Genomic DNA, 16837 nt, shown 5'->3' with positions numbered 1-16837 from the left:
TGCAACACGACACACCTCCAGTCTTTGGTCCTCACGGCGCAGAACATTGGCAAATTTTTTCTTATCTGCTTCCCCTCTGGAAATAAACCTGTCTCCTAGCTTCTCTTTTGGCAGTCTGATACAATTCCTGCTACCCCCATTTTTCCAGACCTTCCAAGCCTGTCTCTTTTCTCTAATAGCCTGTCTACAATATTGTTCCACCACCACGTATTCTAGGTCGAGAGGGGGACTTTGCACCAGCCCACAGATCTGGTCAGTGGCTCTCAGCAGGTTGTCCCTATAAGAAACGTCCAGCTGTCTTCTACCCCCTGTGATGCTCTATCCCCTTCTACTTCGTCAGAGGCTTCAAGTAATATGTCCCTAAATCTCTGTCCATTTGCAGGATCTTTAAGCTTCCAGATCCTTCTTCTCCATATTTGTCGTCTTCTGGTTGTCCTCCTAGTCCTGATCCTAAAAGTCACTAACTACCAAGTCTATGTTGTGGGGTACATTCTTCACCTGGGAAGGTTGGCATTTATAAGCAGCCATCTCTCCCTTTGCCTTGTAAGGATGTAGTCAATTTGGCTGGTATGTTGGCCCGATTGGTAAGTGACTAGGTTGGCTGGTAGGTTTCCTGAAGTTGATATATATATATATATATATATATATATATAATATATATATGTAGTGAATCTTGCATGCATGAAGTGGATTCGATCCACCATAGCCAAATTTAAATTAATGCTACTACAGAACTGTTCCCATGGTGGAACAATGGTTTTTCTCTGACAGCAGTTTTACATTTTCCAGATGCCTTTAGCTAGGCCGAAATAATGTCTTCCCCACTTGACCCTTTCTAACCTCTTCTATTTCACCAAAAGCTAAAATAGAGATAAAAAGACCACCAACTAAATCTATTGTTCTCAATGATATATCTGTCCTTTTGGATGGTTATATAAGCAAGCACATCCCAAGCAAAAATGAGTTCATCACAGTTGTGATGACTCAATGGAGTTAGTCACAGTCGGTGACGACTCAACAAGGTCTGGCTGACCAACTTTGGTCAGAGGGAGAAAGCAACTGTGAGACAACACCCTACAATTCTCTCTAGCTCTAATTCTGTTCTCTTACAGCATCATTCTATCTCTCCCTGTAATTACTACTACTAAACAATGAAGAGCACACAAACACAAACTTTACTTTGCATGCTTTTGGATTTATCAAAACCTGCCCGTCGAGGCAAGGTATTTGTAACGTAATGGTAAATAAGTACTTTCTTAAAACTTCATGTATTGTTCATCTTACACATCCTGCAACATGCAAACATAACAACAACTTTTTATCGTCACAATTGCTGCCTCCAACTTATCATACAATGTTTACAAATCAATTTCCGCCGTTACATATATATATATATATATATATATATATATATATATATATATATATATATATACACACGAGAAAGAAGCAACAAGAATGGATAGGTTTTTAGTACAATCGTTTCATACAAGGACAGGCTTTATTAAAAGTTGTAAAAATTACAGCATATAAACGTGTCCCGTACTCATCAGCTAAAATACATGTGAGTTCTCTAGACATCCTAGTGGTTGAGGCTATACTCATGAAGTAATGTAGATAATTAAGTAACATAAACAGATTTCCAAAGTTCATTAAAGTTCTTTAAAGATGATGTACAGTCTTATCACAGAATTTTAAAAAAGTTCTAATAGCATCACAGAGAAGGTGACCTAATCCATAGAGCACATATGAACTTCCAGAGATATGATGAGGGATTACATACTCACAGAAGACAAATTTATCCATTGTTAATCACAACGAGGTGGGTCTCAATTCCTGCTTATTAGCATTACAGAGAGGGTGAATTAATCCTTTGTATAGATGCACAATTTCCAATGGTGTAGATGTAAGTTTCCAGAGAAATGAAGAGGAATTTCATATTCACAGGCGATAAATTTATCAATGGTTGAACACAATGAGGTAGGTATCAATTCTTGTTATATGATTAGGTATTTGCCACATTAATCACAATACTGCTATTTACAAGAGGCTGTAGCTATTTAACTTTTAAAGGCTGAATGGCTTTCTAGAGAGGCCAAGAATAGAAAGGGAAGGGAATAGAAGAAAAGAGAGAAAATAAGGGAGGAGGGAGCAAAAAAAGGGGGGGGGAGGGGACTAAAAGAGAAGAGAAAAGGAAAAAGAGAATAAGAAGAAGAAACAGAAAAAAGAGAAAAGAGAAAGAAATAGGGAAAGAAGGGAAAAAATAAAAATAAGAAAGAGGGTTCTAGTTATACAGAAGAATTAGTAGACGGCAAGTCTGGTTTTAATTTACAGGCATCTAGGAACTAGAGGAGAATATTATTCTTTGGCTAGTAAAACAGCTAATTTATTGCTGTTGAAATCAGCTATGAATTTAAAGAGAATCTAAAGAGATAACACAGTCAGGGGTTTAGGGGTCAGATGCTAAAATCAAAAGAAAATACATTAGGAAAATCTAAGTATAATCTTATCAAAAAGTCAATAAAACTTACTTATTTAATTTATTCATTTTATTGTCTTAAGGAGTTGCCGTTATTATTCATACATTGACGGACTACAGGTCAAATCTTAGAAGATCATTTACAAGGTGTTAGGGGATTGTCTATCATAATGAAGATAATCATATTATCACCGAGGGGGTAGCCTTATTTATTTAATTTTGAAATAGAATTATGGGGCTATAGTATCTCATTTTATTTTATGTACATGGATGTACATTTTATGTATATGGATGTACAATTAATTTTCTAGCCAGAGTTAGAAATCACATCTCGTCTTTTAAATTACGTCATAAAGCTGGTACCACCACACTTTCAAACAAAATCTGGGAACTCAAAAATAATAATAAAAATTATAACCTTAATTGGGAAATAGTTAGGAGAGCAATTCCGTATAAAAATAGTAGGGTTGGTTGCCAACTATGCTCCATGGAGACGTATGAAATTCTAAAGCATAGAAAACATAGAAACTTATTGAATAATCATATCGAACTAGGTCAAGTTTGTGTCCACGCTAAATCGAAGACTTTAAAATATTTTAAATGATTAGAATATCCGTAACTAGATTGATAGATATAACTTGATTTCTACTAGTATAGCACTGCTTTAAGTAGATAACTAAGAGTTCTCACACTACAGTTATCTTTTTCCTTATATCTGCATCAGTTTTTTGAGAACAGGGAAATGAATAGTACTTATACGCTGCTTAATTGAGGCTTTATCTAATTTCAAACTCATAATTTTTAAATTCTCAATTTTAAATCTTAATTGTAATTTTTAATTTTAATTCCTAACTTAATCTAATTTAAGTAGCATAACTCTAATAAAATAAAATGAGATACTATAGCCCCATAATTCTATTTCAAAATTAAATAAATAAGGCTACCCCCTCGGTGATAATATGATTATCTTCATTATGATAGACAATCCCCTAACACCTTGTAAATGATCTTCTAAGATTTGACCTGTAGTCCGTCAATGTATGAATAATAACGGCAACTCCTTAAGACAATAAAATGAATAAATTAAATAAGTAAGTTTTATTGACTTTTTGATAAGATTATACTTAGATTTTCCTAATGTATTTTCTTTTGATTTTAGCATCTAACCCCTAAACCCCTGACTGTGTTATCTCTTTAGATTCTCTTTAAATTCATAGCTGATTTCAACAGCAATAAATTAGCTGTTTTACTAGCCAAAGAATAATATTCTCCTCTAGTTCCTAGATGCCTGTAAATTAAAACCAGACTTGCTGTCTACTAATTCTTCTGTATAACTAGAACCCTCTTTCTTATTTTTATTTTTTCCCTTCTTTCCCTATTTCTTTCTCTTTTCTCTTTTTTCTGTTTCTTCTTCTTATTCTCTTTTTCCTTTTCTCTTCTCTTTTAGTCCCCTCCCCCTTTTTTTTGCTCCCTCCTCCCTTATTTTCTCTCTTTTCTTCTATTCCCTTCCCTTTCTATTCTTGGCCTCTCTAGAAAGCCATTCAGCCTTTAAAAGTTAAATAGCTACAGCCTCTTGTAAATAGCAGTATTGTGATTAATGTGGCAAATACCTAATCATATAACAAGAATTGATACCTACCTCATTGTGTTCAACCATTGATAAATTTATCGCCTGTGAATATGAAATTCCTCTTCATTTCTCTGGAAACTTACATCTACACCATTGGAAATTGTGCATCTATACAAAGGATTAATTCACCCTCTCTGTAATGCTAATAAGCAGGAATTGAGACCCACCTCGTTGTGATTAACAATGGATAAATTTGTCTTCTGTGAGTATGTAATCCCTCATCATATCTCTGGAAGTTCATATGTGCTCTATGGATTAGGTCACCTTCTCTGTGATGCTATTAGAACTTTTTTAAAATTCTGTGATAAGACTGTACATCATCTTTAAAGAACTTTAATGAACTTTGGAAATCTGTTTATGTTACTTAATTATCTACATTACTTCATGAGTATAGCCTCAACCACTAGGATGTCTAGAGAACTCACATGTATTTTAGCTGATGAGTACGGGACACGTTTATATGCTGTAATTTTTACAACTTTTAATAAAGCCTGTCCTTGTATGAAACGATTGTACTAAAAACCTATCCATTCTTGTTGCTTCTTTCTCGCTTATAATCACCCCACATTACTGTATTGTTAAAACAGTATAGTTTTTTTTGGTGCATCTAAGTTAGGTACCATATTCAAGTAAATTCATTTAAATTAACTTGAATCTTTATTGCTTTTTTATATATATATACATATATTTCGTCTTCATCAACATTTTAACTTTTACTTTTCCATGCTTGCATGGGTCAGAGAAAATTTGTTGAGCAGATTTTCTAAGGCTGTTGTTTGTCCTTAATCTTTTTCCAAGCAAAATGTCTTCCCTCATCTATTGAACACAAAGCAGCTCAGTGACTGGACATATTTTTCATGGAAGGTTGCAAATGCACAACATTGGTTGTGTGATGCTGAAGATTGTTTACAATTAGCAAGCAATGTTAAAAGAACAAGACACACACACAGAGTTATACTCATATGCATATTTGACTAACTTCTTCCAGTTTCTGTCTACCAGATCCACTCAAAAAGCTTTGGTCAGCCCAGAGTTACTGTAGATGACATTTGCCAAGGTATCGTGCAGTAGAACTGAATCCCAAACCGTTATGTCTGTCTGTCGGTCACACACACGCACGCACGCACGCATGTGTGTGTATATTTATATATTTGGGGGTCATGTTGAATTGTTAAACATTTATTACTAAAGTACAAACCCTTCATACTGTTACACAGAAGAAATATATTTCATAGTTAGCAAAAATTGCTAACTATGCTAAATTGCTAATACCCTTTATTGTAATATAATCAAATTTGATATTTTTCTCATAAGTATCTTCGATTAACTTAGATTGTGGTTGAAAGAAATTTCAGCAGGTACATTTTGAAACAGTCAACCAAAAAAATGGGACTAATTTTTTAGCTTCTAGGTTTATATGTAGATGTTAGCATATTGTCTGTATTGTGTACATGTGAAGAATCACATGTCTGATCATATGTGACTATGATTACCAACATTTCACTTGTTTCTATTTATGGTTTGATTCAAGCTTCAAATTGATTTTGGAACAATGTTAAACTGTACAGATTCTCTCTCTCACTCATTCAAACACACACACACACACACACACACGAGTAATTGATTTAGAATTATTTTTGCTTCTGATGAAAGTACTTTTTTGACTTTCCAGTATTTCTGTTTTTTTTTTTTTAATGTTCTATGAAAAAATAATGAACCTTTTATTTTACCACACTGAAACCAACTTAATAGTTACGAGTGTTCCTACAAAAGAAGAAATAATATAATAATAAAATAAATGATAATAAAAATAAAATAAATATATAAATAAAATCTAAAATACAAAAGCAGGAAAAGAAAAAAATGGTTTTTCAAATTCTATTTTTACTCCATTCATTTTCAGTAGTTTCCCAGGATATGAGATTTTCAATAGTTTATTTCTCTAAAGTTTGTTAATAATATGTGGAGAGATTTAATCTAATTAGCTTTTGAATGAAAAAAGTGAGGAAAAGCCGTATATTTGTTCTCTGTAACTGAGGATAGTAGACATCACATTTCTGAAAGAGAAAAAGAATCAAAGAGATGAATGCAATTGTGTGTTTTATTACTGTTATTATTCCATAAATGAAATAGCAATTATAACTGGTTAGGGTATGTAAGAAATAAGTGTTATGAGGTAAATAATTCACAGAGACTCAGAATTTAGATTTAGCAATAAACAGTTCAACAAGGAACACTTATATAACTAAGAATTAACACTAGATAACTGAAAGTTTAATATAACCTATTACAAATAGTCTATTTAACTGTTGCAAGGTAAGGGATACTCAGACTCATTTAGCTGTAATACTTCATTTTCATGATCACCTACAACTGATTGTCTAATCACATAACTTCCTATATATATATATATTTATATATGTATATATGTTATAAACAACCAGCCATTAGGGTATGAAGAGACGCTGTAAAGCTAAGAGCTTTATAGAAGTGAAACCCTGGGTAGCCCCATAGACCAACCATAGCTAGCTTTATCTGATTACTCTACTGCTCTATAACTTAGTATGCTTCTCTTTTGGATTTATAATTTACTGACATGGTATATATACACACACACACACACACACACACACACTGGCTTGTTATTCATACACTAGTCTACGTCTTGTTTTTTTATAAATTTCAACTACATATCATCATCATCGTTTAACGTCCGTTTTCCACGCTAACACGGGTTGGATGGTTCGACCGGGGTCTGGGAAGCCAGGGGCTGCACCAGGCTCCAGTCTGATTTGGCAGTGTTTCTACAGCTGGATGCCCTTCCTAACGCCAACCACTCCGCGAGTGTAGTGGGTGCTTTTTACGTGCCACCGGCACAGGTGCCAGGGGAGTCTGGCATTGGCCACGATCGGTTGGTGCTTTTAACGTGCTACTGGCACGGAAGCCAGTCAAGGCAACGCTGGCATCGGCCATGTTTGGATGGTGCTTTTTATGTGCCACAGGCACAGAAGCCAGTCAAGGCGGCACTGGCATCGGCCACGTTCGGATGGTGCTTTTTATGTTCCACCGGCACAGGTATCACAACTACTATTTCCCAAGATATATATATATAATTCTCTAATAAGAATAGTATTGACTGTGACTTTGAAGTTTCAGCCTGCTGAACCATTATCGGACTGTCTAATGTTGGCTGAGCTGGCCAAAGCATCCGAGTCATTGGAAAGCACCTATGCTGCTATCATGCCGGCGTTACATTGCAAGCACTCATGTCAGTGCTAAGTTGAAGTCGCAGATACTAGTGTCACATTGAAGGCACTCATGCTGGTACCATGTTGAAGGTTCTTCTGCCAGTTCTATGTAAAAAGTGCCCATGCCAATGCCACGTAGAAAGCATCCATGCTGGTGCCACATAAAAACCACCTGTGCTGGTGTCACATAAAAACCACCTGTGCTGGTGCCATGTAAAAAGCACCCATTCCAGTGCCACATAGAAAGCACCCAGTATATTCTGTAAAGTGCTTGGCATTAGGAAGGGCATCCAGCCATAGAAACCATGCCCAAACAGACAATTGGAGCCTGGTGCAGCTCTGGCTGGCCAGTTCCTCTCGAACCATCCAACTCATACTAGCATGGAAAACAAGTTAAAATAATGATGATTGTTAGCTTCAACTGAAAATGAAAGAAATCTGTCTATTTTAAGACTCAAAGACAAATATTTACATAGTATTTATTTCCACCCATCAATAATAATAATGATGATAGTGGTTGTTTTCTTAGTGAGAATGAAAAAAAAAGTTTATTCTAAAGGATTCATCTTAATATAGTTTCAGATTGCCATGGATGCAGGATTATTTTAGCACTATTTTCATGATGTTCATAGATTTCTACATAGATCCTTCTTCAGGCAATTTTGCTATTATCCAGGTTTCTATCTTATCAAATAATATCTGTAGCCATTGAAGGAGTAATTATGTGATTGTTTGACCTGCTAGAAATAGTAACCATATTTCCTCAAATCAAATTCGATTGTCTTAATAAAGAAAAAATACATTTGACTTGGATATTCCTACAAAGATAAGTTAGTTATGACAGGAATGACTTTGAGCACAAGTTTGCTCAGTCAAGACTGTTTCAGGATAAACAACACTCTCATCATCATTGTTTTAATGCTCACTTTTCCATGCTTGCATGGGTCAGACAGAATTTATTGATGCAGATTTTTTTATAGCCAGATGCCTTTCCTGTCACCAGCCCTTACCTGTTTCCAAGCAAGGTAATATTTCCCTATGGTCAGACAGGTTTTTTGCAGAATATTGGGAATGAATGATATTCATTTATAATTATGTGTACACACATACACACACGCACACAAAGGACTCCTTTCAGTTTTTGTTTACCAAATTCATTCACAAGGCTTTTGTCAGCTTAGGGCTATTGTAGAAGATACTTGCCCAAGGTGCCATGTGGTGGGACTAAACTTGAAACTATGTGGTTGGGAAGCAAACTTCTTAAGCACAAAGCCATGACTACACCTATATTAGTAATAATCCTGTTGCAAATGGTCAAATTTTTTTTAATACATTTATTAAAAATAGTAGTATCAACTGATGTTAATGACAAAGAAGATGACAATAGTTTAATTTTTCGTCTTTGTTTTAATATTGGTTTTAATATTTCTCATAGACATAGGAGTGGCTGTGTGGTAAGTAGCTTGCTTACGAACCACATGGTTCTGGGTTCAGTCCCACTGCATGGCACCTTGGGCAAGTGTCTTCTACTATAGCCTCGGGCTGACCAAAGCCTTGTGTGTGGATTTGGTTGACGGAAACTGAAAGAAGCCTGTCATGTATGTGTGTGTATATATATATATATATATATATATATATATATATGTATGTATGTATATGTTTGTGTGTCTGTGTTTGTCTCCCCAACTTTGCTTGACAACCGATGGTGGTGTGTTTACGTCCCTGTAACTTAGCGGTTCGGTAAAAGAAACCGATAGAATAAGTACTAGGCTTACAAAGAATAAGTCTTGGGGTCGATTTGCTCGACTAAAGGCGGTGCTCCAGCATGGCCACAGTAACATGACTGAAACAAGTAAAAGAGAGTAAAGAGTAATTGCTATCTTTTGATTTTTCTTTCTTTCTCAACAACTTTTTCAGCATTCTAAATTTTCATATAACTCTTCATCACTATGTAAAGTTCATCCAATGTTGAATTTGACTGAGATACTTTTGTTCAATAAGGAACTCCATGTATTATCTTTCAATAAATATAAAGTTTGTCGTTTTAGTTTTCTTTCTTTTTAGGCACAAGCTTGTCCACTGTTTAAAAGTAAGCGATATAGTTGCTTGTTCTAACATTAGTACAATATTGCCTTTTATTTTCTCATATCTGTTCCAGTAGAGGAATGAAAAGCTATTTTAAATTTGATTAAATTTAAACAATAAATTACTGAAGTAGACAACATATGTCTAATCAGGTTCCTTAGATTCATTTAAAGACCCGATAGTCTAAATATGTAAGATTGGTCAATATGAATATTAGGTAATCTCATTTCCTTTTATATTTGATTCTACTTAAGGGTCTTAACAGGCTACTAATTTACCTTGTGTCCTACTTAAATAATTTAACAAGTTCCCTTAACTGGTGCAGTCAATCATTAGGGTGCTACTCTAAAGTTGTCAGACCAGGATTTTCTCTGTCTGCCTCTCTTTCATGCTCACTCAACTGTGCCTTAGAGCATGGTTTCAGACAAGGAGTTGTAGCAGGATATGTGACTATACCAGACAAACTATTTTTTTACCTGCACAATGAGTGGTTTCTGTCTGTCAGTACACTAGTGGATTTTATTTTATAAATAATTTAGCTAATGCTTTATTGATTTAAAAATATAATTATTCATGAGCAGATCCCTGTAGTAATATTTTTTTGCTCAGCTTATTAACTAACCTGTCCACTATTCCTTCATTATCATGGGTAAAAACAACTGATATATTCATTGTGTGTGGTTTGTACATATATTTTGTGGGTGCAGCAGGCATGGCTGAATCCTTAAAAGTTTGTTTCCTACACATGGAGTCTTGGGTTTGATCCCACTGTATGACATCTTTAGTAACTATTTTCTACTGTGAGTGCAATTTCAGAGATGAAAACTATTTTATGATTCAATTAATTCTGAACCTGTTTCATAATGACAAGTGTGTAACATATTCTCACTTGTTTTGATATTTTAAGTTCTCTAATGCTTTCATCTATGTGAAAGCATATCTGTACTTATAATTTTAAACCTTTTGATACCAACCCACCTGAAACTGCTCTTGGCCCTTTGAAAGAAACTTTCTTGTTTTAAAGTAATCTAAAGTAAAACCTTTCATCAAAATTTCCTGTTAATTTATTTCCAAACATCTTAATAATATCATTTTACTAACTCCTTAATTAATTTCAAAATTAATTGAAACAAAGGTAGAGATTTTAACAGAAATATGGTAACAAAATTATTCAAGGGCCAACTTTGTCACTTGTTATGCTGTTTGTACTGTGAGGGTTATTTTAAAAGTACAAGTATTTGCAGAATGCATATTTATTAAAATACAAAGGGGAAACTAGTTTCTTTGATCAAATGACTCATTGACAAAATAGTCACATGGCACATTAAATATCCTTAAATATTCTACAAATATTTTTGCTCACTAATCATTTTTAATCTTAGTAAAATCTTAACTTTTGATATTTTAGTTGTCTAACAACTTATCTTCTGTTTTTCTTTATCATTTCAGTTAGTAAAAAGGAATTAAAACAATGGTAAGTAGATTATATTATTTTACAATTCAATTAATTCTGAATCTGTATGCAATATTTCTTTCACACTGACAAGTATGACATGTTTTAAGTTTAATCCTATGATTTTCAACTTTCTGAATTGTCAGTTTCTTACATAATAATAATAAAAGCCAATGAATTTCGGGGAATAGAAACAGGATGTTGTGATGTTCATACTTTTTACAAAACCCTGAAACATAACATGGCTTTTATGTAGTTTCCCAACCTGCTACAAATCAACAACCAAATCTTCCTCAAATCATACCTCTACCATTTAATAGAAAAGGAAGGCTACATTGAATAATTTAGTCTTAAATACTCTGACAAACAATAGGATATCCATTACTGGAATACCTCTGATCAGAGATCTGCTCAATTTAGGCTGACCTGGGATTAAACAACTATTGGTACAAACCTTTAATCTATGTTTCTGAATCAGAACAGTCCTTACTAATTTTAAAATAATCAAAGTAACTCCCAACTGAAATGTAGCAATTATGTAACTAAAGTGTAGGGGTAGGATAACATAATGAAGTGAACCAGGAAAATTTAATTAAAATTACACCATAGTTAAAAAAAATCATTAAAATAATTAATGCTAATTAGTTCTAGTCAAGTACTGGGGAGGCAACTCAGAAATTCAAATTGACTAAATATTGTATAAGAGGTGATGGAAATGTAGTAGGGGAGTGTGTCTGATTTTTGGCTAATATGGTAACAACTTCACACCTTTTTGATGAAATCTATACTTTTACTCAAATATTCTTACATATTCTTGCTGGCATTCAAAAGTAAAATTAAATTTTGCTGAAGAGGTATAATAAAAATGACACACGAAAGATCAGTCACTTTTCCACTGCATACTCCCATTCAATTTTTAATCAATTTGGATTTCAAAGTTACCTTCTTTGCCTTTGACATTAAGTATCATTAATGCTAATCAATGACTTTGCTTTTCCTATGAGTGTATGGCAACAAACTAGCAGTATCAACTAGAATACTGTGAAAAATCCCCTGCAGTATTTCTTCTGGCTACTTACCTTCTGCATTCAAATCCTGTGTGGTTAACTATGCCTTTAATCCTTTCAGGGTTGATCTAATAAAGTACTAGTCAAGTTCTGGGTCAATGGCATGGATTAAACCACACTCCTCAAAATTGCTGCCATTGCACCTAAATTAAAAGTAATTATCATTGTAATTAAATGTAATTAAATGTTTTATTTTTTATTTCATTTTATTGTTCAGTGCATTTAATATATTACCCTGCTCTTAAGTATATGTTCTTCATGCAAAAAGTATCTATGGGAAAATTTCCTCTGCCACTATACAATAAAAAGCTTATTTATCTGCTGTCAAGCATTAAGATTTTTGAAAAGTTAGAACGTTCATATTTTACTGATTTTCTTTGAAAAGTTTTGTTAGCTGCAGTTTGGCTTACAAAAGAATTCTTCCCTTATATATTCCCTAATTAATGTCACTAAAACATTTACAAAGTCCTTTACTTTTGTCATTATGTATGGTGCATAATAAAGGAGCTTTGTTAATTTAACTTGGAGGACAGTATCAAGTACCTTTTTCAGATTAAGTCACCATACACTTTTTGATTGTTTGTTTTGATTTTGATTGCCAAGTTTGCAAGCAAGTAAAGAAAAAAAAAACATGAAAAATCTTTTAAACTGAGTTTTACAAAATTTTGAGAAGCATGTCTTCTTAAAAAAGATACAAATTAGAGAGGTTGATGTTGTTGTTTAGCTCTTAAGTCAGTCCTATGACCAAAAGCATTCCTTTTTTTAAAAATTTTTTTTTTTCAGTCAGTGTATCTTGAGCCCATGATCTAATATGCTTTTCTATTTATGATGATGATTTGCAATAGATTTGGGCAATTCAGAAAAAGTCTGTCTTGTAATTAGTAATCTTTTTCTAATTTGAAAGTCAATTTTTCATGTCAACCATGAGGAAAAAATTTGATTGGCAAGTTTGCAAATAATGATGATGACGATATCCAATTTTGGCCCAAGGCCATCAATTTTAGGTGGAAGGTGTTAGCCAATTATATCAATCTCAATGCTCAGTTGGTACCTATTTTATCAAATCCAAAAAGATTGAAAGCAAAATCAACCTTGGTGACATTTGAATTCAGAACATAGAGCTGAGAGAAAATTCAGAACATAAAGAACTGAGGGAAATGTGACAAAGCATTTTGACCGACATGCTAATGATTCTGCCAACTTGCAACCCTATTGTTTCAAATTTTGGCTCAAGGCCAGCAATTCTAGGAGAAGAGGCTTAGTCAATTACATTAACGTTAGTACTTGTTAGGCACTTATTTTATTGATCTTGAAAAGATGAAAGGTAAAGTTGATGATCTAGGTGGGATTTAAAAATTTTGGAATGCTGAATATCAATGAATCTGTTGTTGAAAATATTACAGAATGCAACAAATTAATATTATAGGTTGTATATATTAGCAATATTACAAAAGAAATTTTGATGGGGAACATCAGAAAAGAAGTCACATCATGTCATGTCACGTCACGTGACCAACCAGGCTATCAGATGTTGCTACACATTGCTGGTCTCAATGCGCTTCGCCTTGTTTTAGCCTTCAAATGATGCCACCCCGCTGGCTAAGCAAATGGGCCAATAGAAGAAAGAGTGAGAGAAAGTTGTGGTGAAAGAGTACAGCAGGGATTGCCATGACTCCCTGCCAGAGCCCCGTCCGTGGAGCTTTAGGTGTTTTCGCTCAATAAACACTCACAACGCCTGGTCTGGGAATCAAAACCGCGATCCTACGACCGCGAGTCCACTGCCCTAACCACTGAGCGTTATAAAGTTCTGAACATCTACACCCACAAACGACTCAAGCAGACAGACTGGAGAAGTCAACAACTCCCAGCCTTAGCATGACTGAACATTGTTCCCCCGTCCCAACATATGGCGTCCACCTCTGCCATGGGAAATCCCCTTTTCCTTACTACCGTCTACAATCCCACCATGAAGCAGATGCCTGTCAATGTACAACTGCTGGCAGCTCAACAAACACTTGCCAGCCTACCCAAGCTCCCTGATGTACTGGGCCTCCACAGCAATAGTCTGCGATTGCAAATCATTGGTTGAAGCAGTAAACAACCCGTTCCCCCCAGACCTGACAATTATAGAATTGCAACAAACAGCAGCCCTTGTAGCAGCTGGCAAGATTTTGACGGTGATCTGGGTGCCAGGCCATTACAACCTCTGCAGTAATGAACTCGCAAATATGCAGGCAAAATATGGCTTGGCGCTGCCACAACTGGATGCTGCCATTCGTCAGGCAGTTATTCGTCAAACATTCCAGCCAATGTCAATTCAACACCCCCGTCTGAAGGAAGTCTTCATGAAGAAGCTGGATGAAAGAATCGAAGCAGCCCTCTCGAAGGCAGACTTCACAGACATGATACGCTTCCATAGTGGTCATCATCCAGCACTCAGGGAGTGGCAAAAGGTGGCAGGATGCAGCGACACAGGTCAATGCAGACTCTGTAATGAGGAGATGGAATTTACAGAACATCTCTGGCTGATATGTCCGGCCCTGATGGTGGAACACTATATCCGCCAACTAGGGGCTACAATGGATGAGATGATTCATCTCCCTTCCACAGCTCTAGCGCTTCTGAAAGTTATTCTCAGGCACTTGAGGTGAACAACAACAGCTGGGAGTTAACTTTGTGACTGACTGGTATCCTCTCCAGAGTGATTTTTGTACTCTGTCTCTCAACTCCTCAGAAACAAGATTAGTGCCAGCCTAATGAGCCTGTAGGCTAAAGAGAGTTTATCTTAATTATTGGTTTGATAGCTATTAGTATTTATACACAAGTGTTGTGACAACTAATTTTGTCCTTTACACCAGTACATCAAAGAATAGAAAAATTATTAAGTGCCTTCAACTTCAAGCACAAATAATCTATACTTATAAAGAAGAAACGAACCATCTCACAAAACATTTCTGAATAACAGTGTGTTCAATACATCAACTAAAACCCACGTCCACTCTCAAGCATACAGTAGTATTAAATCAGACTTCATTCTCACTTTCTCTCTCTGTTTTACTAGAAGAGCCTCTGTGAATGAAATTCAGAGAATTTGCAACAGACATGATGTTGCAGCTGTGTTCATAACTAACTTTACACTTCACAGATATTCCTCACGGAAGTTAAACACACTCAAGAACGACTCCCTGACATTCCACTCTCCAGATGGCTATTTGGTTCCTGCAGGCTCTTCCCCACCCACTAACTGAAATTCATTCTGAAAGAAGAGGTTTTGGAAAATTTATTCCCATAACTGCTAACTTATCCTGAAAGCACATAACAGAACTTATTTTGAAATTAGAAAATCATTAGGGACAGTATATCAATAAAGGGAGGAAAGTATTTTGCAGGAGATAAGTTTGATTAAATTGCAAGTAAAGCAATAAATTTGATTTTTTAAAGTCTTTTTTTTTTCTTCCCAGATCCTATATACAGAAGCATTACAATTAGAGAGTGAACTATGTAGATCATAGTGTAGATATAATATTACATTTGTACAATCTAAACATAAAGATAATAGTTGGGAAAATTATTATCTTACATGATAAATTTTAGATACGTGGAAGTGATTTTTTTTTCTAATTAGATTTAATAATAAAATATTAGCTCTTTATTATTGTAACAAAGTAAATCTGAAAATATGATTCTTTTCTTCAAATTAGCCGCCTCCAGATCTATTAAGTCATTAAATCACTCTTGAAGTTATGTTTTCTTATTTTCATTAGTTTGTCATTGTTATATTAACCCTTTGACTGTGAACTCAAAATTTCATTACCCTTAATTGCAGAAAGTAGTTTTCTATACTAATCTATATTTTGTCAAGTAATGTCATGTTTGAAACTACTTTTTGTTGAAATATGTCAAGTTCACTGAGGCAATGTGACTTGCAGAAAATACCAATTCCATTATTCATATGTATATTTAATATAACAGTGTATATTTAATATCATCACTGGAATAATCATGACATTTAATTCCTGCAGTTAAAGGGTTAATGCATCCACATATTCAACAACAATGGTATTATAAAGGCGTTAACTATGGAGCCACCTATATTTCTGCTTTATTTTATTACTTGAAATCTATTAAATAAATACTGTTATTTGTGGCTTCTCCAATTTCAAGATAGCCCGTTATTTAATCTCAGGTTAGCTGACTGAGATGACCTCTCACCAAAAATATTCTAGATGTAGGGATTCCATTTTTTTCAACATTTTATCCAACATATCTTTTTGTTTTCTTAAGATGACAGAATGTGATCGGTGGGGAAATTTTAGCTGCTAACTCTAGCTGTTCAAGTACTGCACAAAATCTCTTTTGTTTACTCAATGAATAACTTCATAGTATTATGGGTATTTAAATGGCTAAAATATCGGTCTACTGATTTGCCCATAGTGAGGGTTATGCTTTCACACTTACATTAGATCACACAACAGGAAATTAGCTTATTCATGTGCATGTGCACATACGCTTGTCCACATAAATTTACAAGCATCTTTTATGCAAATAAACTTATTGATTTTTATTCAAAGATTCCTTTTAAGAATGTGTAAACAGGTTTAAAAAATTGGTGGAAACAAGATACAGATTGGATTCACATCAGTATTTCATTGGTTAATGTCATAGTACATTATCTTTGTTACCATGCAACTTTCATGTGTGTATGTATGGTTGTGTGTGTCTACATGTAAATATATACAGTCAAAAAAAGTCCTTAACTGACATAGCATATTAACCATTATGTTAAGAAGTCAAGTTTGACCTAAATATGTTAGTATTCAATATATAATGATGTTTTAGATATTGTAATGTGAAGAATAACATATTTATCATATA

The 16837-nt window shown here is 34.5% G+C and overlaps 1 protein-coding gene across 1 annotated transcript in view; it reads left to right on the top strand.

The window, feature by feature from the left end:
• The window catches only part of LOC115215464 (neuronal calcium sensor 1-like), a 203823-nt gene that overhangs the window by 104810 nt on the left and 82176 nt on the right, over positions 1–16837 (top strand). The window contains exon 2 of the mRNA XM_029784631.2: positions 10892–10916. Within this exon, the coding sequence (XP_029640491.1) occupies positions 10892–10916 (25 nt within the window). The remainder of the gene's footprint in view (positions 1–10891; positions 10917–16837) is intronic.

The sequence above is a fragment of the Octopus sinensis genome, linkage group LG1, assembly GCF_006345805.1.
Source record: "Octopus sinensis linkage group LG1, ASM634580v1, whole genome shotgun sequence".
In the NCBI taxonomy this organism is placed as follows: Eukaryota; Metazoa; Mollusca; class Cephalopoda; order Octopoda; family Octopodidae; genus Octopus; species Octopus sinensis.
This window is presented reverse-complemented; position numbering and strand designations above follow the sequence as displayed.